The following is a 26384-nucleotide window of genomic DNA, read 5'->3' on the forward strand; positions in this document are numbered from 1 at the left end:
TTCGGTATTTTCAATTTTGAGCGATAGGTCGACTATAATACGTACAGTTCTACCATTGGCCTGCTACACAGACGTCACACGCACCGGGTAGTGGGGTTTTAACCAAGAGCTCTTCTACAGAGCGGTGAGGCTTCCCAATCTCACAGTTGGTTCATACTTTGTGTGTTGTGTACCGGTGAATTCAACGAACGTTAAGGTAAAATATTTTTCATATTACCCACGCATTCCTAAGCTTTCAGTTAGTGTTTTCAGCGATGAGTTATGCAATTTATGCTTCTAATACTATTACAATTACAGCTTTCTAAAATTAAGAGCTTGTATCGCATTTTCTTCCAAAATTAATTTATATATAGGTATAGGTTTAAACAATTTAATTTGCATACTTTTTTTTTTAATTAACATACAATTTCAACAACTGGATTTCTTTTTATTTATTTTAAATGCCTTAATGACGATACCTTGAATTATAAAAATTGAATGCGGGGAAAATTTAACTTGAAGATCGAATCTGACATTACGTAACTTCGTTGGCAATTGTAAACTGCGCTCAACGGTTCTCTATCAAGCAGGAAAGCTCTATTGCGGTATTTTTCGAATTATTAGCAATTCCAAAGTTAACCACAAATATTTTGCCGAGAAAAATTATTCAGTTTGTAAAGTTTTAAGATAAATATTTATTGCGGTTAAACGGAACGTTAAAAAACACGAGTAGATAGGTATAATACTTTAATAATATTTATCAACTTTTAACATAAGCTAATAAAAACATAAATTTAATAACGTTGTTTCTAACGTTTTACCACTAAAAATATCTATTGGCAGGTAGGTACCTACATAATATATACCTACTGATTATTAATACGGTACCTACAATAATTTCTTCAAAACGGTGTTGAGTACATTGAATCGAATTGAGGATCTATCGTCTTAACATGCACATTGAAAATTAAATATATTATGCCATTTCACATTCCACATTTTATTGATTCCACAAAATAACTGAATCCGTACCACGGTACGGATTCGTATTACTTGTCCGCTCACGTGCGAAGGGACAGTAGTACCTATCTACATAATGTACTTGTTATAAAAGTATAACGAAGTACCAGGTGCAAAATTATTGGGACATTTTACTAAACTGATTGTAAAGGGTAGAATAATAAATTACAAAGCGTCGTTGATGGATAAAAACATTTTCCTATTGTTTTTGGTTTAAAACTGTAAAATAATCTTCTATGTGGACATATCAAGTTGAAATACTTATACGTAGTACAAAGGTTGTGAAGGTAAAATTTCTTCTATGTAGAATATATTTACATAGAAGCTATTCGGAGAGGAATTTAATTCTTTCGCACATATGAGGTTTACAAAAACACAATTTTATGCAAGACTGATTATTTACAATTAGTAAATAGGAGGTTTTATTAAATGATAAAAGGAATGAAAATCAATCAATTGCATCTACAAATTAAAAACCGGTCTAAACGCCAATACTAAATAAGCCATGCGCGTTTTTGCCTTCATGGTTTTCAAGATTGATGTTTTCTTGAAGCTAAATAAACGTTAGTAAATAAAATACCTACTGTCTACATACAGGGTGCGGATTAGAGCGTCGAAGTACGATATCTCCGTTATTATAGAAGATATCAAAAAAAATTATTTACAAAAATTATAGCCAACTTAAAACTGCACATTTTAAAATTATTTTCTTATATACGGAATGTTACGTATTATCAGGGTGAACCAAACATACTATTTTTTAAATGGGACACACTATATATTATTTCAAGTTTAGATTAAGTTGCTCATCTCTCCCATGCTTCCAATATAGGGTTTAATTATGTTATACAGGGTATTTCAAAAGTTATGGTCAATTGTATACGAGAATCATTCCCATTTCAGCGTCCTGTATACCCTAAACGGAACAACTTAACAATAATTTTTTGCAGGCATAAGTTTTTGATTTTGGTACAGTTTTATATACGAGAAAGTGCTATTTCTTTATTATTGCAACAGTTGAATATAGGGCGAGCCAAATCTGGAGCACATAATTTTCTCAATTTTTTTAAATGAATGAATTTTAAAAACTGAAAATACACTTTATGTTCTTTTAGAAATATTGTACTTCGACGCACTAATGCCACACCCTGTATATAAATAAAAATTAAATGCTGTTCGTTGGTAACAGCTTAGGAAAAGAAAAATTGGGAAAGAAAAGACAAATTTATTGAAATTTGGACAGGACCAGTCGGGTCAGCTAGTTATAAATAAATTTCAATTAATTTTTTATTTTTTTTTAAGTGGATTAGATACGTTATTTTTATTTTTTTTGTAGGAATTAGAAAGTTTGAACAATAGTAATGGCAACGACAAAATAAATGTTTTGTGATGGTAACGAATACGGAATACGCATTTTTATTTGAAGGTTATTTAACGAGGTTATGGCAATATTGGGAATCTACATGAATTACAAAACCATAAAATGCGAGAGATTCGCATACTATTATCTATAGTTGGTCGCACTAAAATTACGAGGGACCATAGCGTTAAAATGTTTGGTCCGAATGTAGATTATAAGGTATTATTCATTGTCAACGCAGCCGAAATCGATATTGGAGCAAATAAATCCTGTGTATTCCTTTAAAAAGCGCCCCACACACTTTCGGGCTTCGTGACAGTTATAACCGAACGTGAACCCGGCCGGTTCCCCGAATCCTGCTAGGACACACACACTCGTTTTCTCTCCGAACTGTTTTAACTGTTCCGTTTTAGTAGTAAAATGGCGTCCAAACGTATTTTGCGTTTACTTGGAATCACGGTACCACTTTTAAAAACGAAGAAGTTGAAAAGACAGCGTTCTAGATGGGTCAAGGAGTGGTTGTTGCAGAGGAAAACAGTACAGCTTTAAAATCTATCCGATCTAATATCCAACACGCGGTCCAATCACGTACAGTACTCGGAGCGCACACACTCTCAAGAAAGCAAACAGGCCGGTGAATCACGGCATCCGGTCCCGACGAAATTCAACTGGCACCTGATGTTATTCGGGATTACCCGTTCAGGATAATTTTATTCGAGATTGCACATACACTTCCATGTTTAACCGTACGGTGTAGTCACGTTCGGTTATAACTGTCACGAAGCCCGAAAGTGTGTGGGGCGGTTAAGGTTTCTTGTTAATTTTATAATTATTGATGTTCCGTTTGAAAACCGAAACCTTCACAACATTGAAAGGCGGTCATTATATTTTTATGCATATGAGTACGATGTATTACGGTTATTGGGAACATTTACTCAGATGTACAGGATATTTCAGTATTAAGCTTCACCAATTAGTGCAGACATAATACTCCATTACATTTTTAAACAGTACCTATTAAAAATGTAAAATTTTCTTAGACATTTATTTACTGAATTGCAGTTACATACAAAAGTATAGGTATAATATAGATAGTAATAAACAAGTGTTTAGTTTAGGATAATCAACATGTATGTATAAAAATCATTTGTTAATAATGTGCCAACCAACTCCTCTGTTCACAAGCTTGTGTGATAATTTTTTCAAATAATACCTAATATTAATTTGTTTTTCCATCTATGTATTTACACGATGCTTATTTAGTTTTATGCTTCAAGTCCTGCTCCTAAAATCACACTGATTCTGAAACACCCTGTTTATATGAAAACCATTCTCTCGAACGTGAGTTATGTCACGTACTGTGACTCAATTGCAGACTCGGGCAGATTATTATACTTAAACTTCAATGGCTATCATGAACTCAACAACATTCAAATACATATTTCTAATTACTATGACGTCATCTATTTTCACCGTTTCATTTACCTACCTGCTGTAGTAAGCAGTTCTTTGCCGACTTTTACATCTATCGAGTTGACAGTTCCAGAATACCGCATAGTTATTCCATTTAAACTGAAAAAGGTCTCGAATGCGACAAAGTGTGATAGTTTTATTTACTTGTAAAATAAACGCAATATGTAAATTACAAAATAATAAAAAAAGATACATTTTTTAAAATTATACTTACTTAATAAATATACGTTATTTAATTACATAAAGGTATTTATGTGGTATTAAAATAATAACTAAATTTGTCAAAAATAGAAGGGCCGTTCAAATAAATGTACGTTAGAATTATTTTTTTTTTCCATTTGCGACAGCGGCGGAACAGAAAGGATAATAAAATGGAAACATTTGTCCATCATTTTTCAGAATATATATAATTGAAAGGGTTCTCTTTATAGTATAACGTTACAAAACATTAATTTGATGTTATAAATTCACTTTCATTTTCAAGTCACTTTATGTAGCTAACTGGCTAATTCAAAACTGTCTGTATTCTTACCTATTAGTAGCTGAAAACAACTAACTGTATGTATTTAATTTTGTAATATCTAATTCTTCAAATTTATTTTTAGAGGTGATGAATTTTTAGACGATTTCCTAAGTTCTTTGGCGTTGTCATTCAGACCTATGTACAGTTTTTTTCAATGTTTCCTAGCTTTGATTTTATCGATAAATATATGAAAGGTCACTTAAAAACCACAATATCCATTTCTTTTCTTCCATATGTGAATAGGAATTTATTGATAACGTTTCTAAAAATAGCATATTAAGGTGCGCATTGCATAATGACTCGCCGAAAATATTATTGGCTATGTACATAATATATACCTAATTTTATGTACCCATGTACCTATTTAAATGAGTTGCAGAAGAAATGTTAAATCTAAATAAGTAATCCTCTTGTTGTCTGTATTCTAATGTCGAAATAACTATTAAGTATTTAAAAAAATTGGTATAGGGGCTTAACAAATTACGATTATTGTTTTTGTATTTTACAAAAATGTCCGTCTTGTTTTAATTTTCTTATAGATAGATCTTTCAACGTACCCATCGGTGGATACCGATAAAAAAAAATAAATATACAGGGGTAGGGGATGATAGCATGACACACGAGGGCTAAACGGTAGTTGGGGTGGTCAAGTCGAAAGTCTGTGCAACCAACAGAAATACGCGTTACGATTGGTAGTTGCACGCGAGTTTTAATGCCATATGCCGTGATATCGATCTTTATAAAACTGCGCCCTGTAGTTGAAAGTTGCCGAGCTTCAGGAGAAAGTCAGTGCGTGTCGCGTTAGTCAGAACGGGAGCTGTGGGGCATCGTCGGCTGCACGTAGGTCTGAAGACGACTAAAAAGAACGCCTGTAGGAAAGGGCGTCGTCTAAAACCCATGCCGAAAAGCTTTTACATCCACTTAGTTATAGTGTTAAAGTGTTTTTTCATTTAGCTAGATACTAGATTGAAAACATGGGAGGTTGCGCATCTAAGGAAAATACTAAAAAACCGAAACAGGACGATAGCGGGTTTGTACTATTCGTATCCTGTATCCTGTTGATGTCTTTATGCATGGGTCAATAGCACGATGGGGTGCGCCTGGAATCTGTGGAAGCTTCTTTATGTATTGTGTTACCTGTCTCTTCGCTGTCATGTCAATTAAGTACGCATTACGAACTTGTTTTGCCTATTAAACTTTCAGTTTCATTGGTACAATACCTACATCATCCCTATTCTCGTAAATGGATTTTTTTTATGTTTTCATTTGTTTTTGCTGCACACTGGTACTGCACCTTATGTACCTAATTATAAGATTCATAATATATCAAGTATGCGGTATCTCTCAGTACATACATTTCAATTATTATATTATTATAAGTGTACAGAAAAATTGCATTAATTTAGCAATACCTACCTTATTGTTTTCAGTGGTAGGTAATTTTTTAAAACATTTTTTTTTTTTTTTGTTTCAAGCATAACAGAACTGATACAACTCGATTGTTTTCTTTTGTGTAACAATATAATTAAGAATATAATATAATAGATCTATATATTATTTAATTGTAAAATTCAGGAATTATACGAAGAAACCCTTCTTATATTTGATAAGATGAAACAGTGTATGCAAATATATGAATTAATCTATATAATATAAACACTAGCATACTTTCTGGTCATGTACTTAATACTCCATATTTTCAAAACGTATTTGTAAAAAATTTTATTTTTGTATATAAATGTGTTGTGAAAATTTTACAGATACGTTTTGAAAATATGGAGTATTCATATATAGATTAATTTATATAGGTATTTGCATACACTGTTTCATCTTATCAAATATAATATCTTCGTATAATTCCTGAGTTTTACAATTAAATAATACATACACGTGAATATTGATTGTTTCCTGAATTAATTTACATTATATTGCGTATTATGAAGGTGCACGAATATGTATTTTAAATTATAATCGTTATTGAAAAGACGTTTTTTAAGCGTAGCACGAATTTTGAGTGAAATGGGACTGATATAAGATATAATGAAGCTTTCTTTCATTAAAAATTCCCTGTCTACAAATATTGACCGTTTTTCTTTGTGATTATAATTGTCGAAATTAATTTCGTAAAATTGAAGCCTGCGTACTTTCATTAAAATTCCAATTACATTATATTTTTTATTAAAAAATGTCTGCATAGTGATTTGCCATTTGACAAAATAAATAGAACGACAGTTTTAAAAATAGCAAAAGAGCAACTAAAATAATGGAACGATCTTTGATTATGAAAAAGGGATATAAAACCACAGACACTGTTAATTCCTGCTAATAAAATTGATATATTCTTACAAGATTATTACTCAGTGATAAATTCTTTAAAATCTATGGCCTTAAAATTAATAAATTTCTATAATATAAGTAATGTATTTTTCTCTTTTTTTAAGATAATGAGATACCATAACGGGACAAACATCTTGTTAATTGAATTATTACGTGCGTGTATTATCTGTTGGTATCTTTATCAATAGTTATTAATTATTGAGTGTGATTTAGAATGTAATACCTATCATCAAGTAAAACGATTTTATAATTTTGCCATGAAATTTTTTAGAAACGCAATTTCTCGAGATTCTAACTTCGGACACGGTTCCTTATGATGGCCTATTAATTACCAGATAACTTAGAGCTAGTAATAAAAAGACAAACTAAAAAGACTAGGTATTTTACTGCAGCTCTTAAAATACTTAATCGGATTGCATTTCTTCATATATGTTTGCATGTTTGTGTTGTGTAAAATAGTATTTTGGAAAAATACTTTAGGTTTTGACTTCATTGGAAAAAATATTTTAATAATTATACTTATTGATACTTACATCTTATAAAAAAAAAACACATTTTCAGTAGGGTCGTTCTCTCGATTAAATTAACGCCACTTATACTGACTATTACTCAAGCTTTATTTAGTTTGCTTCTTCAAGGTAAAAAGTATGTCGTCAATTTTATGTATCGTTTTTTTTAATAACCAAACTTGTTTTTTCTCACAAAATCATTTTTTTCGATTACAGAAAATCCACTATGGTTGACGCCGCGGTGTTGGAGAAACTTGAAACTGGTTTCAAAAAGTTGGAAGCTTCCGACTCCAAATCTTTATTGAAGAAATATCTCACTAGGGAGGTTTTTGATGCTCTAAAAACCAAGAAAACGCCAACTTTTGGTTCAACTCTCCTTGATGTAATCCAGTCTGGTTAGTTCATTAGTATTTCAGTAATCATAACTGAATTTATTTAAATCACGATATTTTGTTTCTTAATTATATTTCATTTAAAAGTTGAAACCACATTTCTAATAAAGTATACCTATTATTTAATGTTTATACTGATGATATGTGGGTATGCAGATTATAAAAATTACGAATCAAAAATTAAATTAAATATTTTAATAAGATTATTTTGGTTAAACATGGGGAAGAAAAAGTTTTTTTTTAGTGGCAGGTAATATAATACATTAAAAGGAAGTAGATATACCTATCTCCATGTCAACAGTTTAAGATTAAATGTGCTCAAAAATTTGATAAATATTTTTTTTGGGGAAAAAATGATAGCAAACTAAAAATTAATCTGTATAAGTAACTAATTAATATTAATTTCATAGGACTGGAAAATCACGATTCTGGTGTTGGCATCTATGCTCCTGATGCTGAAGCATACACAGTCTTTGCTGATCTCTTTGATCCAATCATTGAAGATTACCATGGCGGATTCAAGAAGACTGACAAACATCCCCCTAAAAACTGGGGAGATGTCAGCGTTTTCGGCAATCTCGATCCTGCTAGCGAATTCGTCGTGTCCACTCGTGTCCGCTGTGGCCGTTCCTTGGAGGGATACCCGTTCAACCCTTGCCTAACTGAGGAACAGTACAAAGAAATGGAACAAAAAGTCTCCAGCACTCTCTCTGGACTCGAGGGTGAGTACACATTTGGCGTCGATTGGAAATTTGAAGACTACTAAATAATATCTTTATGGAAAACAAATTTGGGAATTTTTCATTTCAGGAGAACTGAAGGGAACTTTCTATCCACTGACTGGCATGAGCAAGGAAGTTCAACAAAAACTGATTGATGATCATTTCTTGTTCAAGGAAGGTGATCGCTTTTTGCAGGCTGCCAATGCTTGCCGTTTCTGGCCCTCTGGTCGTGGCATCTTCCATAACGATGCTAAAACATTCTTGGTTTGGTGCAACGAGGAGGACCATCTCCGTATTATCTCCATGCAGATGGGTGGTGATCTTGGGGCCGTCTACAGACGTCTTGTAACTGCCGTCAATGATATTGAGAAGCGCTTGCCTTTCTCTCATCATGACAGACTCGGTTTCCTTACTTTTTGCCCCACAAATCTTGGTACGACTGTTCGTGCCTCTGTGCATATTAAGGTACCAAAATTGGCTGCCAATAAGGCTAAGCTTGAGGAAGTTGCTGCTAAGTACAACCTGCAAGTTCGAGGAACTCGTGGTGAGCATACTGAGGCTGAAGGAGGCATCTATGACATTTCCAACAAGAGACGTATGGGTCTTACCGAGTTCGACGCTGTCAAAGAGATGTACGATGGCATCGCAGAGCTCATTAAAATTGAAAAGGAATTGTAAACCCCATACATTCGTATCTTTCGTGATTTATTACATATAAGCAATGATATACTATAATTTTTGTTTTAAGTATCTCGTTTACCAAAGGTATCATCAGAGATTGCTTTCAATGCTAAAACTACAATTTATAAGACGTTATGAAGTCTGAACCTAAGTTAGTGTAATCAGCTTTCTAGTCGACATTATTTTTAAAAACTAACACTTCATTTACAAATAATGTCAAACATTGGATTTACCCTAATTTATAATTTATTTTTATCTTCTCTTTATGTATCTCTAAAATAAGTATTATTTTCAACCACACGTTGCAGATTTATTACAGACATTTAATAAAAGACGTCCAATGTAGTTCCAATTTTTTATTTTTCCTATCACTACCGTATTTAAAAAAAGTGCATCAATAAATTTTGCTTCCGACTTCTGACGTCAAACTGAGCGGAACTTATAAACGCACGTATATATCCCTTTCCTTTAAATGTGAAATTAAATGGAGAGATATAGGTATAACTTGATGATGCAAATCTCCGGTGATAAATAACATATTTATGGATATTTTGAATTGTAACTAACACTTGACCTAAACACTTATTATGATGTACACAAATACGTACGTTATTTTGCTGATTTTCATTTTTCGGTTTATTAAAGATTCATAGAATAAATTTAGTTCTTTCCTTATCCGGAAACTCTACTGAAAAACAACTTGGAAGTGCCATTCACACTTTTTTCTTAATAGTTAAACAGACATATTATAATTTTTAATTTCATTTTGATGGATTTTAATGTAATGTAACGTTTTACTTTTCCATTACAGTGTTGATTTAAAATTGCATAACTAAAAAAAGTATATTTTGTGTTGTGGTAATATATATATATATATATATATATTACACTATATATTTAACACTCCCGCTGCCAATATCTCGGAAACGAAGAAATTTATTTTAGTTCCAGAAACTGGGGTTGTTAGGTCCCTCCAATAGCTTCAAATTGCAGTTATAATTGTTAGTTCAAATATATGTAAATCCAGTTACTTTTTAATAATTTATAATAGTTTTTTCACATATTTAATAAAATTAATTGCTGTGTATAGCTATTCCAGCCGACAGAAGAGGCTATTAACTGTTATACAGTTGTGTTCAAGGAGGTGATCCTAGATGACGTCCTCATGTTATAATCATATAATATATGTACATATTTAACGGCTCTGTTATTACCAATGATATAAAAATGACCTTAAATAAATACGAAGGCACTGCAATTTTTTATATTTTAAATTACATATTATGTTGCCAATTGTTCTATTACTTGTTGATTTTAAAGACATTTTATTTAACAAAACAATTATGTCCAAGTGTTACCTTATATTGTATACATTTTTAATCGATTATAGTATCTCCAAAACTAAACGATATAAAAATTGTTATTTTCACTAAACGGTACCCACACATTTTTTGCACTCGTTTTCAATTTAACCAATTTCCATTAAAAAAAGTTAGAGAATTCACCAAATTTGAACGTCGAATTCTGGAGTCGGCAGTAATCACTGGTTGATATAATTGTATGCAAATCCAACTCTGCCACCAGCCCAAACATTATAAGAGTGACAATAGACAGTTTATTCAAAGCAAATCACTAAATAACATTAGTATAAATTATATAATAATATTATATTATTATTATACAAAATATATAAATAGTTTAGTTTAGTTTAGTTAGTTTATTGACCACGTTTACATACATTAGTACATTTGAAGTCATAAATTTAGGTGGTAGATCTACAGTCACATCCATTTAAATAATCAATATATTCATCTAGAAAAATTTCTTGAGTAACTCACTTTTAGCAAGTTTAACAAATTGATTAAAGTTCATATTCTTTGTCTGAATGTAATAATTAGTGAATTTATTATACAAATTTATATCCAATTTGTTAAGCTTATTTGTACGGATTCGGGAATACGGCTAAATTAAATTTTCCGCAAACCTTGTATCATTGAATGTGTTCGAAATTTATTTAAATTTGGACGTATTTCTCTAAGTGTTTCAAGAATGTAGATACAAGGTAGCGGAAGTATGCCCAATTCGAGAAATATAGATCTGCATGGAGCATCAAATGACGCCCACCGAAGAACCCTCACAGCCGCCTTTTGATAGGCAAACACTCTATCTGCTTTTACCGAGTTTCCCCAGAGCAGTACACCCTATGTTAAATGGGAATGCACACTCGCATAATACACCATCTTCAATACATGGTTATTCAAACATTGTTTTAGATGCCTTAACACAAAAACCTGCGAGGCCAGTTTTGAGCAGAGATAGTCTGTATGGGGTATCCAATTGAGGAAAGTATCTAAAACAATTCCCACAAGTTTTACTGGCTCAGATTTATCAACCCATATGTCCGAGTTTATTTGTAAACATTGTGTTTTGTTTTCGTTTAACTTTAGCTTGTTAGCAGTGAACCACAGTTTAGCTTTATTCAGACTATCACCGCTCACATTTGATTTAACACAATACAACACATTTACCATTTAGAGTTGCTGGTAAATCATTAATATAATATAAAAATAGTATCGGTCCCAATACCTTTGCAATTTTTAAATAACATTTGTATCTATAGCCTTAGACAAATTAAACCTATCAAGCACATCATAGTAACCGACAATTTTAATGAACTTCGCTAACTCCAATGCTTTTATACTTCTTATAAATTTGTTTAGGTCTTATGGTTGGTCACCAATAGAAGAAAACGACCCTCTCGGCTGGACAATATTTTTACTAATCTCTTAAATAGCTTTTTGATATAAATATTTCAGACCAACAGGGTGTTACCTTTGATTTTAAGACTGTTCAAACTAACTTTTAAAAGTGGAGTTAATTATAGACCAATGACTCTTCACGAACCCGACACTAATCCTAGTCGATGCTTTTCGAAGGAGGTACCGTGAGGCAATTCACGATGTGAAAAGACAAGCTAATGATCAATTTATTAATCAATCTTGTCTATAATGTGGTAATATGAAAACTGAGGTACACTCAATTTTAACTATAAAAATATGTAATGGCAATAAAACACGGGTAATAAATATATTTTTTTGTCTTTATTAATATTTATCAAAGGTTTCACTAAGTTATTAAACACAATTACTGTATTATCATATAATTTTTATACCCCATTTCTTATCAGTAATTTTGCAAATCTACACAAATCAATAGTCGATTCAACAAAGTAATAAAAATGATATGGACTATCCCAATATTTTGTCTCTTAAATTCAGATCTCTAAAAATAGTTGCGAGTATAAAATACTTAAAAAAAAGTACAAAATGGAAAAAATCAATTAAATTAAAGATTTCACTAACCTGTGACACAGCAACACTTATTTTATGGATATTTTGTTTTTTTTTTTTTTTGTGGAAGATTAAACTGCTCCAATAAAAAGAAAATATAAAAATAGATCTTATTTGGTTTATTAAAAAGAAAAATCAATAATCTAGATGAAATGTTTTATAAAATTATGTGGAAATATTAAAAAAATATTATAAATATAATAGTTTAGTAAATAATTAGAGTTCAGTCTTTTCGGATTTAGGGTTACCTTTTCTGTCATAACCTTTCAATTCATTTGTGGCCTGTTTGGCGATATACTTGATAAAATCGTCAACTTCTCGTCCTCCCTATAAAATACAAGAATGTTACAAACAAAAATTGCTCCCAAATATTTTTTGTTCTAAACTGCAGGCTTGTTTAAATCTTACCTCATAACGAACTGGAGCATCCTTTGCATCTTTAGATGCCCAGTATAGAGTAGGGAAGCCACGTACTTCAAATGGAGCAGGTACATCATTTGCCGTTGCATCCATCTTTACAATAACTACATCCTCATCTTTTAGCTGTAAATAAGTTAATTAAAATGAAATATATTCTAGGGGCGAATTAATTTTCTGATCTTACAGAATTTAATTTAAACTATTCGCAAATTTTTAGTTCCTCAACTTACTTTCTCTGCTAGTTCATCATAGGCTGGTGCCAATTTTTTACAATGGCCACACCAAGGAGCATAAAACTCGATAAGTGTATCCTTTTCATTATTCACAACCAATTCGTCGAAGTTCTTTGCAACGGCAACTTTAACGGGTTCATTTTGACTTTCTGGAATAGGTTCAGATTTTAGGTAAGGCTCCAAGTTACCTTCCAAAACATCATTAACGAAGACTTCCAAGGCTTCAATTCTGAAAAGAAAAAGAAAAAAAAAATTGGTGAAACATGCTAGTTTATAGGCAATACTTGAATATCCTGTATCTATAAAATTACGTATTTCACTTACGAGAACTCGTCCTTTAGGATGAATTTTTGATTTTTGGCATCTCGTGCAACCACAACTGGTTTGTCCCCTTTGACGTAGTCTAAGCCGTACTCATTGAGTTCATGCTGGAAATCATCTTTCGCACTAATGGCAAAAGTTGCTTTGCCTTTGAATTCTTTAGCAATCTGAAATTATAAAGGAATAATATGTGGTACAAAAAAAATTTAATATGTATTACCTTCAAAATTCTATTGCGCCAGTAGTTGGTGCCTTTAGGGTTCTTGACATAGTCGACGGCATAATAAGCAACAACCAAAGGAGTTTTAAAATCATCCTTGTTGTCTGGTTTGCGATGTCCCACAAGTCCATGGCTGGACAATTGAAGTATTCGTTATAAAATGCTTAATGAAATAAGTAATATACTTACAAGATGTCAGTAATGAAATCGTTTAGATCTGCAGTGTTGGGTTTACCATCGTATTTAACAGTACCGTCTTCAAATTTGTTTTGTAGATGAGCAGCACGAAAAAGTACAACACCATCTCTGTAAAATCCATTACACATATTCGCTTGCATAAAATTATTTAAAAAAATGAAGGGAGTTTAATGGGTAACAAACATTTTACTACGATTATCGATGTTATGCTTTTTTAATTCACTTACTTGATTCCCTGTTTGTCCAATAGCTCCTTGAAAGTAGTGTGAGCAAAACGAATTTTCTCCCTCAATTTATCCGCTAATTTCAAAAAAGCAGCTTTCAATTCCGATTCCTTCTCAAAGAAACCAACAACGGCACTTTCTTTTTCTGTGGTCAAAAATTTTTCGAGACACTGGACTGTTTTCAATTCTTTAGAGCTTGGGCCTACTTGTGATTTCATATATTTCACGATGCCTAAAGCAGAAATTCAATTTGTTAGAAGTTTCTCTCAGTACTGTTTAAATAACTTTCAGATATAAAAAATAAAATAACAGACAATAATAAATTAAAACATATTGTTGCATTAGTTTTATCAAAGTGAGTTGAGCAATGAATCTCAAAAATAAATACTTGTTGTGTCTGCCGCAACACAAATATTTTCAATTAACTGATTGCTATTCTACATTCAATTATCATTGTCATAAAGCAGATATGATAATCAGCCATTTGATAATATAATAAGTTGTGCAAGATATAACTTACATTTTTATAAGGCTAATATAATAATTAAGAAATTTTCTAATTAAGAAGTAAACTTTACTTTTGTAGTGAAGTATTTTTAAAAAAGCAAAAGAAAGAGAGTTCCCTTAACACCATTTACAAAATTTACAAATTATATATGTACATATACAGGTTCGGAAAGTCCCCATGGTACATCGGCCGTTACGTGAGAGCGATAAAGAAAGTCATAGAAATGCGTGCGATAGACAAGGATGGTTTCATTGAAGACGTTTCGGCAAATGGACCATGTGGATTTTTCAGCCCTGTATTTAGTATATTTTTGTGTTAATTTAAGTTGGTTTTAAATAATAATAATAATAATAATAATAATAATAGTAATAGTGACCAATCAAACAAACTGGCCTGGCTCTTTATGCTTCTATTCCTTTTATTGAAAATGTTACCCCAAATTTGTTAAATGTATTTAAAAATGAAAACTAAAAATAGTTGTGGTAATATTCTATTAAATTAGGCACTTGATTATACTAATTAATTACCTCCTGCTTCTCTTGGACCATTATAGTCTTGAGAGAATTTACCATTCTTGAAAATCTTTAGTGTGGGATACCCACTAACGCTGTTCTTGTTACAAGTTTCTTTACCAGCTTCAGTACAATCTACCTTAACTAAAGCCACAGGGGGGTCATTTCTGATTAAATCTTCAGCGGCTTTGGCGTATTCAGGCTTCAATCTCTTGCAGTGTCCACACCTAACATACAAATTATGTAGACGAATAAGTTCAAGGTTATTATTACTTGCCGAATTTTACTTTTTTTATAGAAACATTTATTTAAAACTAAACGGAAACATTCAAACTCTTGTTTTTTTATGAAATACTTGCCATGGTGCGTAAAACATCACAAGGGCCGTTTCATGTTCTGCGATTCTAGAGTCAAAATCACCGTCTCCAAATTCTAAAACATCTTCTTCCTTTGCTATACACGAGTGGCACAAAACGCAAATTAATAGTAATTTAAATAAGTACATTTTCGTTTTACTATAAACACTTCTTGCTGGCTTGAAAATTTTCTAATTCTGGGTTTACTTTTCACTTTGGTCACCTGCCACGAACAATTTCTTTCTGGATTGTGTTAAATTTACGTGGCTTTTAAATTGCGCATGTCACAGCGTTGTCGATATTCTATTGGACGGCAATATAAAATGTAATGTTTTCATTGGACAGTTTTCTTATACGTTTCCAGATATTAAATACTAAACATAATATTAATTTAGTAAGCAACAACGAACTTATTGTTAAAAACATTTGTAAAAATGATATCTAAGAGATATCATTTATATCCAATCTGTAATTAAGAAAATACATACCTGTATCTTCCTATTAAGCGTCTACAAAAAAAAATACCAGACACAAACACAAATACCTAGATCAGAACAGTATCATCAATAAGCATAATATATTTTATTATTTATTAGGATCGCTCAGCAAAAATAAATTTTTCCGTTTTTTCAAAAGATAAAAATTTGTAAAAATAATAAATAGTAATTTTCCTTTTTTTTAATGACAATGAAATTTAAAAATCAATGTCTAGGTAATAATAACCTTGCTTATATCATATTTATATGTACTATTTTTATAAGCAAGGAATTTACTCTGCTTTTTACTCTACTCTACTCTAAATAGGATTACTTAAATCCATGTTTTCTGTGATACTAACATTGGTATATATATCTTTTTCTTGTAGAAAATCCTTGCTAATACACACGTCTAATACGTATCTAATAGTGGTCTATGGTATGGTATCTAATCCATACGTAACGCTTTTCGACGCGAGTGAAGTCGTGTGTTATTATGAATAGCTTTGTTCGCGGAGCTATTCAAACTAGTTCGGGATCAGTCAGAAGCAATCCTTTAGCTACTTCTTTTATACTATGCTCAGAAAGTAGCTGGACGACTGCTTCTGACTGATTCCAATCTAATTTGAACGGCTCCGCGAACAAAGCTAATATGTGTAGTTTGAGAGAATGAAGAGATTTAAACTACCACATGACCACAGAATATCCTAACTATAAGGATATTCTGTGACATGACAACTAAGACCTCTTTTATGCACGCGTTTTTCTCCTCTCAACGCGAAATTGAGAAAAACGCGGTATATTTCTGCTCCATTTGCAACGACGATTGCAAAATCCGAATTCAGTATTCGGAGTCGATGAGGCCACGTGGCGAATGATGCTAGAGACTACAGTTGTCCAGCTGTGTAGTGGTTTAATGTGCTATAACTTCAATAATTTTTTTTCTCAGAAACTATAAGGATTTTACAATTTTTTTTCAATATTGACTCCATTTCTCATGCCGCATCTATTCCCATTTTTTTTTGGATAAGTTGTGAATCACCCTGTATTATAAAACATACCTACAATATAATATACAAAAAAATTTAATAACATAATATATAGTATTAAAAATATAATCATTACAGATTTCTCCATTATTATAAGTTTATTTTTTAAATATTCCTAAAATTTTGGTTAATAGTTTATAACGTATAATAAATTCTAACCCTTAAATATAACCTAAGTACAAATTCTCTCGGAAAAGAATGACACGGATGACTAAAAGGTAGTCTTTTAATTAATTCAAGAAATGTGCTACAAATGTTATTTTTTGTGGATAATTGTTCAAAATTATCTTGAAATATCTTTTCAGTGTTACAAATGAGCTCAACAAAGTTATCGTTTGGCATTTATAATTGTCCAAATAAGGTCTATCTTCATTTTCATTAATATATAAAATAAAAATAAATCAACGAAATTATACCCACGCCTATGATTGCAATTCTTAGTACCCGTTGTCGCTACTCGCCTGAACGAACGCCAAAGCCGTCTTTTCTGCTGGAAGGCGGGGCATAAATGCTGCGCGGCGGAATCGACGCTAACCGTGCCCGCCAAGACAGTTGCGAAGCTGTATGAGCTGTGCTACAAGTCAGATATTCACCAATATTCAATTTATTTATAGTATACTCATACTGTCAATTCCGTGGAGTGGTATGTGGTCAAATATGAAATTTTCGAGAATAAAAAGTGTGCTATCTACATGCAGTAAAAGATATATAAGTAAAAAAGGCCGAAAATATCCTGTTGATCCAAAACATGTAGAGAAACTGCCAGGTAATCATCGTTCGTTGCATGTCAAAGGTAACCTTAACACTGAAAGTTTTGTTTATAGTTTTTCAGTACACTGTTAGTAAAAAGAATTATAGAAGAGTTTTCGCCTGGGGAAATCTAGAAACCGGTGCTTTAGGTGTGCCATATGTTGAAAACAATAAAAACAAAGATATAATACGATGTTTGAGTTTCCCAAGACGTATCACATTTGGCGAACAATTTGAAGTATTTATTATATTTGAATAATGTTTACAATCCCCAATATCTCCTTCATAGGTTGTATCGGCTGCCTGTGGATTCGGATTTACAATTTACGGTGTGAATAGTGACACAAATATTAAAATATACGGAACGGGCATCAACACCGACTCACAAATAGGTTACCATGAAGTAAGGCAATATAAACCTTTAGGAATAATCTTCCGTCCCCAACCAATTCCGTTGCCATTTTTAAACCCTGAAAAAACAAAAATTTTGAAATTGGCCGCAGGTAGAGCTCACAGTGTTGTTTTAACAGATGAAGGCATTTTTACACTAGGCAACAATTCCTATGGGCAGTGCGGAAGAAAGGTTATACCAAATGAAGACTATTCTATGAGTAATTACATTCATCATATTTCAAAATTAGAAGGCAAAAACATTGTCGATATAGAATGTGGACAAGATCATAGGTACAGTTTAAATATTCCAACAGTAGTTTGACACTTATTGTACATGTTCTTAGTTTAGCTTTAACAGAAGATGGTAATGTATATTCATGCGGATGGGGTGCCGATGGTCAAACGGGATTGAATCATTTTGATAATGTCGAACAGTTTACGAGAGTTAAAGGAGATATTGAAAATGAGAAAATTGTAAAGCTAGCGTGTAAAGCTGACTTCACTTTAGCTTTAAATGGTAACATTAAATATAGTAATCAATATTTTTTAACAGATAATTTTTTTAGATAAGGGAGATGTTTTCGGTTGGGGCAACACTGAATATAATCAAATTACATTACCGGGTGGTGATCAACAATTGTCCGTGCCTTCCTATATAGATATGTTAAAAAAAATTGGTAAAATCACAAGCATTGCGAGTAGTGGAACACTATGCATTGTCGTAAACGGTAAGTCTGCTAATAACATTTGGGAATTGTTATCGTTATGTATCTATAAAGATTTAAAAAATTTATGCAAGTGATGTAATTAATAATTTAACATTTAAATTGTTATGGATTCAGTGGAATTTGTACCGTTCCTGGCTATATTTTGAACTTTAAACCTATATTTTGAACTTTAAACACTTTTTAAGAACAAGGACATGTCTACTCCTGGGGATACGGTTTATTAGGTGTTGGACCTAACATACAACAATCGAAATTACCCATAAAAATTCCAGAAACGTTATTTGGCCTTAATGATTTCCAGCCCAATAATATTGTACAAAAAGTTGTCTGTGGTTTAAATTATGCTGTAGCAGTAACAAATGGGGGAGATTTATTTGCTTGGGGTAGGAATAAACATGGCTGCCTTGGATTGGGAGGAGATAAAGATCAATATTTTCCACTTAAGGTAAAGGTAATATTTTACCATTATATCGTAACAATTAGACATATCTTTTTTTTAGGTGTCTTTGGGGGGCCACGTTGATGAAATTTTTTGTGGTGCAGATCACTCGGTAACAATATGTAAGCCATATATATAATAAAACGTAAAAATAAATATGATTTTTTTTGTTTAGCATTTTTTTTTTGTCACCGTCGTAATAAAATTACTTTTTATAATAATAATATGCCAATATATTTAGAATTAACAGTATTTACATTTAAAAATATATAAACATGTTTATATCACCGGCAACCTTGACTAAAATTGTATTAACTAAAATACGAGACGAAATTCACATTTATACAATATGCCACTGGTGGTAAATGGAAGGAAATACGGAGACAATAGCAGCAAAAAAATATATACAGTTTTGAGTCACTTATACAATATCAAAGTATCTCTAAATCCCTGGTTTTTTTCTTGCACACAGAAAAGATGATAAAACAAATTCGCAAAAAGCTGCAGACTATCAGAACATACGTAATAATATCAAAGTGAACTTATTCCGTAACAAATTGTGTTACATTGTTTGTTAATATTCATTTTTATAAAAAAAAAAAACTGGTATCTACATAGTGAAAAATCAGAATTAGAATATAAGTTACATGCTTGTTTCACGTCAAATTAAACAATATATGAATAAGCAACGCACAGCTGCCACTAAATCAAGTTATATTGTTCCCATATTCAACAGTAACCAGTGTTTAATACAACCAATAAATGGGAATAAAAACATTATAGAACAATGTATTATGTTTAATAAAATTCAATTTTAATACCCATTTCCAAAACAAACAAAATTAAGAATTATCCTTATATTCTAATCCTGATACTGATGCAGTTAGATACTAACTATTGCTAATGTTCTTCAATTATGTTTAAGAAACTAAATATAATGCATATGTTAAATACAATTAAAAGCTACAATCTCGTAAAAATCATCTTTAGCTTGGGAATAAAACTGATTTGTCAATTTACTGCAATAAAATGGAATTCATACAAGCTATACATATATTATAAAATAGAATATTCTTTTTCATTCTGAGAAACAAATGATATATATATATATATAGAATTGCAAAAGTAAAGGAAAAAACATTGTGAGGGTGAATATTTCAATACACCCACACCCATTAGTTAAATACGTACTTATGTACTTATTTGTATAAAAATATATATTAAATTTCTTTGTCAAATGTGGGAAATAAAGGTTCACTTTTAATTATAAGCGGTGTATTGACGGTGGAACTGGAATCTATTGAAGTCGGAGCGGCATCCTGTCCGTCAATAGAATCATCAAAGAGCTCGTTGAAATCTATCAAGTTATTTCCGCAAGTTGCTAATTCTGTGCCAGACACCATAGGATCCGTTGAAATCAGTTGACTCCCTTTGGTATTTGAAAACAAGTTATTTTTTGGTTAAAAAAATTAATATGTATTTACATATTTAAAGTATCATGGTTTTTGGGGTTGTTCTATGCCGCGCCCTGTGTACCAAGTTGCTGCCACTTACAGACTTACAATGCATTTCCTTAGCCTTAGCTAGGAATCTTTAACCAGTGCTTGTTCTTGGGCCGAACCCCCCCCCAATCAAAGCCCCTTGCCCCGCCCTAATATTGATTTAAGTTCTTGGTGTAGGCTGTAAGGGTTGTCCCCTGAAACGTTCCGTTGTGGATTCTGTAACTGGTCACATGCAATGCTTCCAAATGTTTAGCAGCTATTCTTCAGTGTGGGCATCTTCAATCAGTCATGGCAAAGTCACCACTAGGGAAGACCAACAACAACTGACTGAATCTGACTGAACTGAACAACAACTGAAATCAATATCAGGGTTCTGACAATTAAAGTTGAGGAAATGCGATGTAAGCCTCTAACTGTCTACAGCAACAATATCACGATCTACTTAACATTTATATTAACTGTTTAAAATACGACTTATAATATTAATCTGTGAATATTATTGCAATAAAGATTTATATTTATGTGAGAAGTATCATGTTTTCAATTTAATCAAAATTCTCACTAACCTGTGGGAGAATTTAAATCATCTCTATTTTGGTTAACGGAAAGTCCATAACTTGGTTGATCATCATTGAAAAGCTAAAAGAAATCCTTTTGTTAGATACTTTAAAATTTCATAATACGATAATGTGATGCATGAAGTCTAAATTAAAATAAAAATATGTATTCTTTTGCTTTGTTAGTTGGTCAGACCGAAGGGTAAACTGCAGGGGAATTATGGTGACGTACATGACAGCGTAAATAGCACGGCAGCTGCAATACACATACGTAGCTAGTTATCTTAATTTTCCACCATTGGTGGACATTGGTGGACAGAATTGCCGCATCAACATTAATAGATCAGAAAAAATCATTAAAAATACATGCGTGTTTTAAATTGGAACTTGAGAACTAACTGTAGAATGTTATTTGAAACTTTAACGGCGAATCAGGCCGAATACGATTAGTTTGAATAAAATAAAATTGAAATTCAATTCACTTAGATTATTCGAGCAAATTTATCTGTCAAAATCCAACAATATTTTTAGTTAAATGTAGAAATTTGTTTATTATATTTCTACATTATGGTATTTTTCAAGATCAGATACAAAATTCAAATAATTTTTACCGATGTAAAAGTTTTAGAGCGAAACAGATTATCTGAAAAATGCAATTTAATGACCTTATTACACAAACAAAATAATTTTGATTTACTTCCGAGCTATTGATTCTTTTTTCCACTTGTTGGGATTCGCCCTGTATATTACTGAAACAATATAGAACAAAAATAATATTTTTTTGTATTTACCCCTCAGGTCAGACATTATTTTAAAACTGTTTTAAAAGCACAATCATAAACAAAAAAGTTTGTAAAGCTGTCGACTTACTCCAAGAAGTGCATTAGCATCCAAACTGTTGCAACCATGAAGTATATCTTTTAGTTGGTCAATCTCACTCTGGGTACTTTCCAAATGTAAATCTAAATCTTCCCTACAACATTCATTAGTACCAAGTGTACTAACGTCATCATTAAATGTTAAACATTATTATACATACAAATACTGCTCCTATAAGACTAAAAATCTAATTTTGATTATGTTCCTGTAAATGAAAAATCATCGAGCAGTTTCGTTTGGATGTTTTGAAAGCCTGAATTTCCAGGTAAATAAGAGATGGACCCCAAGGTAATGCTTTTCATTTTGGAGCACGTGGCCAAATAATTATGAAAATACTCGTTTAAGGTGAATTACAGAAACGGAAATATTAGTTAGCTGAAATGTGACAGCAGTGCAGTATGTATTAAGGACATATGTATTTCATATATACAACATGACCTGTATCCTAATTTATTTTAAATCTAACCGTTAACTCACCCTTAAACAATAACTGAAAATTCCTTTAATAAATTACATACCCAGAGTTAATTTTATAATCTCTTGTAGCAACCGTCATGTCCGTATTGTTTCCTGTATTTATATCTGTCAACACAGCAGATGCGTTACTTGTGGTATTGTTACTAGTCTTTTTAGAGTTTTTCCCATTTAAAATATTGGAATTGTAACTTCCATTTACCAAGTTTGTCAAAAGAGTGTCTCTTGCTGTTGGATTTAAAAAAACTTTTTCATTCGATTGACTTGTATTGGACTGTAAATCGGTTAAGTTTTCTTCAGTTAGTTCATTGTCAGATATAAGTTCTTCAGGATTTATTTGGGTAATCTCCTATCAAAATTAAAACTTAAAATTACACGTACTGTTAAATCGGAACACTTACTACAAACTCAGGTTTATCCCAAAAATTTTCTGAAATCGTTTCGCCCGTTCCTTCTGCTGGCGAGGATACAGATCCAGATTGAAATTTACCATCGCCAGATTGTGGTGATGTAGACACGTTTCTTACAGGGCTTGCTACCTGAGAACACGTTAAAGATAAACGTAATCATAATATTAAATAGGTAATTGTACTCACGACTGGTTGATCTTCAATTTCATGTTCTAGTAATTCCTCAGGAGAGATTTCAATTTCACTGTCTAATTCGTGAATAGTTGGGCCTCCATCTAAATCGGATCTTACAGGTTTTTTTGATTTCGACTTTTTAGCAGGGCTCTCATGCAGCATTAAAGGCATTCGCCTTTTAACCCCAACACCCATTCTAGATGCAGTTGAAGGTTGTACTAATGTGACCAAAAATTGTATCAACTAAAAATTTTTTAAACCATTTTACTTGACATTTCTACTAAAGAAAAATAATAATAATAATAATAAATAATAAAAAGAATAATTTTTTCAGTACAAATAAAAATCATTTATTGTAGTTTGGCTTTACCTTATTGACGATCTGTTGTTGTTTAATGTGTTTCTGTCTCAACATAGCAAGTTCTCTCCATAAAACAGCATTTTCCTGTTTCATAGCAGAAAGTTGTGAATCGACACTAGATTGCCGAGTCTTAAGTTGTTTCACATCCGTTATAACCTTAGCAATATCATCATGCTTTAAAACATTTTGTACATTGTTTTCAGCAGATTTTGAAGCAGTGACCTAGAAATTAATTGGTAAATTACTTTGTCAAAACTAATTTTATTATAATAGACCTTCCGTTTGATGTTTACGAGGATTTCAGGTTGGTCCTTCTGGAAATAAGGATGATAAAATTGATTTTCATCTTTATCTGCATCCATTGTACCATTCTCAACGGTTGACATTTTATGAAAACCATCTGTAACAAATTAATATAATACTCATTTGGCCTGATATGTTCAACATTAGTTTTAAGGATATGATTATATGATCCAATTTACTTAAGCCCTTACTTTTACTAGCTAATAAAATTGCATACATTTGCTTGTGGATTGTACATGTCATGACTCAATATTTGGACCCCCCATTTTATTTAAATGAATTCCTTTATCATCGCAGCTAGAGATAATGAAAGAACAGTTCTATGCTAGCCATGACATTTTTGAGTCCTACATGCAGTTTTATATGTTACAGTTTTTGTTGCGTTTCGACTTAATCTATCTAAAACCCAACACGTTCTCATCCACTTGGTTGGTTTTTAGTTGATTATCAGTCCCTGGCATATTCAAAAAATATATGGATTTGGAAATATCTACCGAGATAAATAAAATGCCATTATTATTTTTTTCTAAAATAATACAGGTAATATATAAAGTAAAATCTTTACAACACATTCAAATGTTATATAACATTAAAATACCCCATATTAAAAATTTAATTAAACCACTATCAATGAATTGAAATCAGATGCTTACAATAGAATTTGCTAGTAAAAGTTACTATTTAATAATTTTGGAAGGCGATAACCCAATTCTTCAGTTTCCATAAGTTCTGATAAAAGTCTATATAATTATAAAGGGAAAACTAAAGAATTACTTGATTGAATCAGTTCAACAAAGTTATTCCATATTTTGAGAAAAATCTAAGAATATTTAATCCTTCAAAACTTCTAAACTTCACCTTTTGTAAATTTGTATGGATGTGGTAACATTTATATTAGACTGTGTGATGTTAGAATTAATTTTCGACCTTCAAAACAAACGTTTTTTGTTTAAAAATTTACACATTTATTCATTCAGTGTGTCCGGTAAGTATTGACTAATCTCTTGGGAGCAAATTTTGGAATAGGGAAGATTGAAATAACTAGCAATTCCCGTATTTTTCTTTCTGATGTTCCTGTAAATGGAGACAACTTTGAAACCACCTTATATATTTTGACAAAATTTTGGCGCAGTGTATTATAAATAAACAGATCATATGCAGAAAGGGACTCTTATATAAAAGTATAAAGGTCTAAAACTGCTAACTGGCCAGACTTAACTTTATTTAAAATGTGCATTAAAAATTAAAAATCTATTACACTACATAATATATTTTATAATATTCAATGAATACTTTTAAGGCTCGTTCAACTGATATATTTCTTACTTTTATTTAATTTATAAATGTTTATCTTCGTCTATAAACCACCTTTTTGGATTTGGGCAAAGTTATATACTAACTAACTAAATGCATGAAATAATAAAAAAAACTTGTTCTAATTTGTTTTTGGTATTGTATCAAAAACTTATTTAATTCAAAAACCATTAATTTAGAGAATAGAATACAATACGTTTTTAACAGAAAGTTGTTCAGAGTTTATAAAACGTCAAAATTTTGGAAAAATATGTGTAATATAAAACAGTTTTAGCACCAAATCATAGTCTTACTTATTAGGAATATAACTATGCCAAAATTTGATCACAATATACCTACAAGGTGAAAGTTAAAATACAAAATGACTGGGTACTTTTTTGGGGTCCCACATGTACATTAGGGGAACGTTATATATATATTTTTTTTTTATGTAATTATTTCAATATATTAATATTTTGTTGTACATTTTAGCCATTTTAACCTTGAAAAAGATAATAAATAATTATCAAAAGCTTGGTTTAAGTTAAAAAAGAGTTTTCCTTCAACTACCACTTGACGACATCCCCAATATATATATTTTTTTGGTCTCTAACTTAATCGTCAAGATTAACTTTGTCATTTCAAATAAATATTCTCACAGGAGTATTTTTGTATTTAAATGCACCATTATGGAAGAAATTTGTTTTGGTTAGGTCAGGACATTCAATTACTTACACATATTTAATTGTCGTACGAAACTACTCATATTGTTATGTTTGTAGTAGAGAGGTAATAATTCATACCAAAACTGCGCTTGATTTTGAATAATAAAACTGTTTCCAGCCTAAAAACAAAAATTTAAGGTATGAGATAAAAATGTTGAAAAAAAACCACCAACAATACATAATATGTATAATATAAAATATTATAAAGGTAATTAATTTAGTGGAAAACGCTTACCGGACTCCAACAAATCAAATGATCCGTAGCTGGGTCATTTACCATTTTCCATAATTTACCTAAAAAGGCTGGAATATTTGCGGTGTTTTCACCTAAAGGCTGCATGTTGATAGGCATTCGAAAAAGTATGTTTCACAACTGGACAAATAATGATTCAGAATTACGTGTCCTAAATTTCACATTTTACAATATTTCGTAAATTATATTAGTCTTATGTCTAAATCAAAACACACCACCATCTTGCATTTCTTTTAACATAACTACGTGTTGTAGAGTAGTGACCATAGACAAAACAAAT

The 26384-nt window shown here is 31.4% G+C and overlaps 4 protein-coding genes across 9 annotated transcripts; 2 read left to right on the plus strand and 2 right to left on the minus strand.

Annotated features, from left to right (window-relative positions):
• Positions 1-9341, plus strand: LOC108912413 (arginine kinase). 2 transcript variants are annotated; one of them, XM_018717621.1, is made up of 4 exons: positions 1-196; positions 7418-7596; positions 8004-8315; positions 8404-9341. In XM_018717621.1, exons 2-4 carry the CDS (start codon positions 7428-7430, stop codon positions 8991-8993), a joined length of 1071 nt encoding a protein of 356 aa, XP_018573137.1. In that variant the 5' UTR covers positions 1-196; positions 7418-7427; the 3' UTR covers positions 8994-9341. The 2 variants fall into 2 exon arrangements, with proteins under 2 accessions (XP_018573137.1, XP_018573136.1); XM_018717620.2 differs by lacking the exon at positions 1-196 and adding an exon at positions 5335-5385.
• A 3147-nt stretch (positions 9342-12488) lies between these two features.
• LOC108912421 (protein disulfide-isomerase A3) lies at positions 12489-15600 on the minus strand. Its single transcript, XM_018717636.2, has 9 exons — positions 15342-15600; positions 14998-15209; positions 13966-14194; positions 13730-13846; positions 13541-13673; positions 13324-13487; positions 12997-13228; positions 12755-12889; positions 12489-12673 (listed from the first exon to the last, which is right to left on the minus strand). The coding sequence occupies exons 1-9, from the start codon at positions 15485-15487 to the stop codon at positions 12563-12565; spliced, it is 1479 nt and encodes a 492-aa protein (XP_018573152.1). The 5' UTR covers positions 15488-15600; the 3' UTR covers positions 12489-12562.
• Positions 15601-17409: 1809 nt separating this feature from the next.
• LOC108912408 (RCC1-like G exchanging factor-like protein) lies at positions 17410-19347 on the plus strand. 2 transcript variants are annotated; one of them, XM_018717612.1, is made up of 7 exons: positions 17410-17629; positions 17688-17851; positions 17903-18297; positions 18351-18523; positions 18573-18734; positions 18920-19185; positions 19235-19347. In XM_018717612.1, exons 1-7 carry the CDS (start codon positions 17428-17430, stop codon positions 19310-19312), a joined length of 1440 nt encoding a protein of 479 aa, XP_018573128.1. In that variant the 5' UTR covers positions 17410-17427; the 3' UTR covers positions 19313-19347. The 2 variants fall into 2 exon arrangements, with proteins under 2 accessions (XP_018573128.1, XP_018573129.1); XM_018717613.1 differs by having other exon boundaries at positions 18920-19179.
• Positions 19348-19388: 41 nt separating this feature from the next.
• Positions 19389-26360, minus strand: LOC108912425 (heat shock factor protein). Of its 4 annotated transcripts, none has more exons than XM_018717645.1 (10): positions 26087-26360; positions 25862-25970; positions 23806-23930; positions 23540-23752; positions 23182-23412; positions 22990-23124; positions 22630-22931; positions 22103-22232; positions 21242-21314; positions 19389-20602 (listed from the first exon to the last, which is right to left on the minus strand). In XM_018717645.1, exons 1-10 carry the CDS (start codon positions 26201-26203, stop codon positions 20394-20396), a joined length of 1644 nt encoding a protein of 547 aa, XP_018573161.1. In that variant the 5' UTR covers positions 26204-26360; the 3' UTR covers positions 19389-20393. The 4 variants fall into 4 exon arrangements, with proteins under 4 accessions (XP_018573161.1, XP_018573160.1, XP_018573162.1 ...); XM_018717644.1 differs by having other exon boundaries at positions 22630-22934; XM_018717646.1 differs by having other exon boundaries at positions 22103-22205; positions 22630-22934; positions 22987-23124.
• Between the last annotated feature and the right edge of the window lie 24 nt (positions 26361-26384).

The sequence above is a fragment of the Anoplophora glabripennis genome, unplaced genomic scaffold (assembly GCF_000390285.2).
Source record: "Anoplophora glabripennis isolate ALB-LARVAE unplaced genomic scaffold, Agla_2.0 scaffold518, whole genome shotgun sequence".
In the NCBI taxonomy this organism is placed as follows: Eukaryota; Metazoa; Arthropoda; class Insecta; order Coleoptera; family Cerambycidae; genus Anoplophora; species Anoplophora glabripennis.

Bases quoted from the DNA above. Each gene is read 5' to 3' on its own strand.
- LOC108912425 (XM_018717643.1), bottom strand. From the start codon at position 26,203: ATGCCTATCAACATGCAGCCTTTAGGTGAAAACACCGCAAATATTCCA. The intron at 23,931-25,861 runs GTAAGTAATTGA...AATTTGTTACAG, and splicing joins CGTACGACAATTAAATATGT to ATGGTTTTCATAAAATGTCA. The intron at 20,603-21,241 runs GTTAGTGAGAAT...CAAATACCAAAG, and splicing joins TGATTTAAATTCTCCCACAG to GGAGTCAACTGATTTCAACG.
- LOC108912408 (XM_018717612.1), top strand. From the start codon at position 17,428: ATGAGCTGTGCTACAAGTCAGATATTCACCAATATTCAATTTATTTAT. The intron at 17,852-17,902 runs GTATTTATTATA...TCTCCTTCATAG, and splicing joins CATTTGGCGAACAATTTGAA to GTTGTATCGGCTGCCTGTGG. The intron at 19,186-19,234 runs GTAATATTTTAC...TCTTTTTTTTAG, and splicing joins ATTTTCCACTTAAGGTAAAG to GTGTCTTTGGGGGGCCACGT.
- LOC108912421 (XM_018717636.2), bottom strand. From the start codon at position 15,487: ATGTACTTATTTAAATTACTATTAATTTGCGTTTTGTGCCACTCGTGT. The intron at 15,210-15,341 runs GCAAGTATTTCA...TTTGTATGTTAG, and splicing joins GTGATGTTTTACGCACCATG to GTGTGGACACTGCAAGAGAT. The intron at 13,229-13,323 runs GTAAGTGAAATA...TTTTCTTTTCAG, and splicing joins ATCCTAAAGGACGAGTTCTC to AATTGAAGCCTTGGAAGTCT.
- LOC108912413 (XM_018717621.1), top strand. From the start codon at position 7,428: ATGGTTGACGCCGCGGTGTTGGAGAAACTTGAAACTGGTTTCAAAAAG. The intron at 7,597-8,003 runs GTTAGTTCATTA...TTAATTTCATAG, and splicing joins CCTTGATGTAATCCAGTCTG to GACTGGAAAATCACGATTCT. The intron at 8,316-8,403 runs GTGAGTACACAT...TTTTCATTTCAG, and splicing joins CACTCTCTCTGGACTCGAGG to GAGAACTGAAGGGAACTTTC.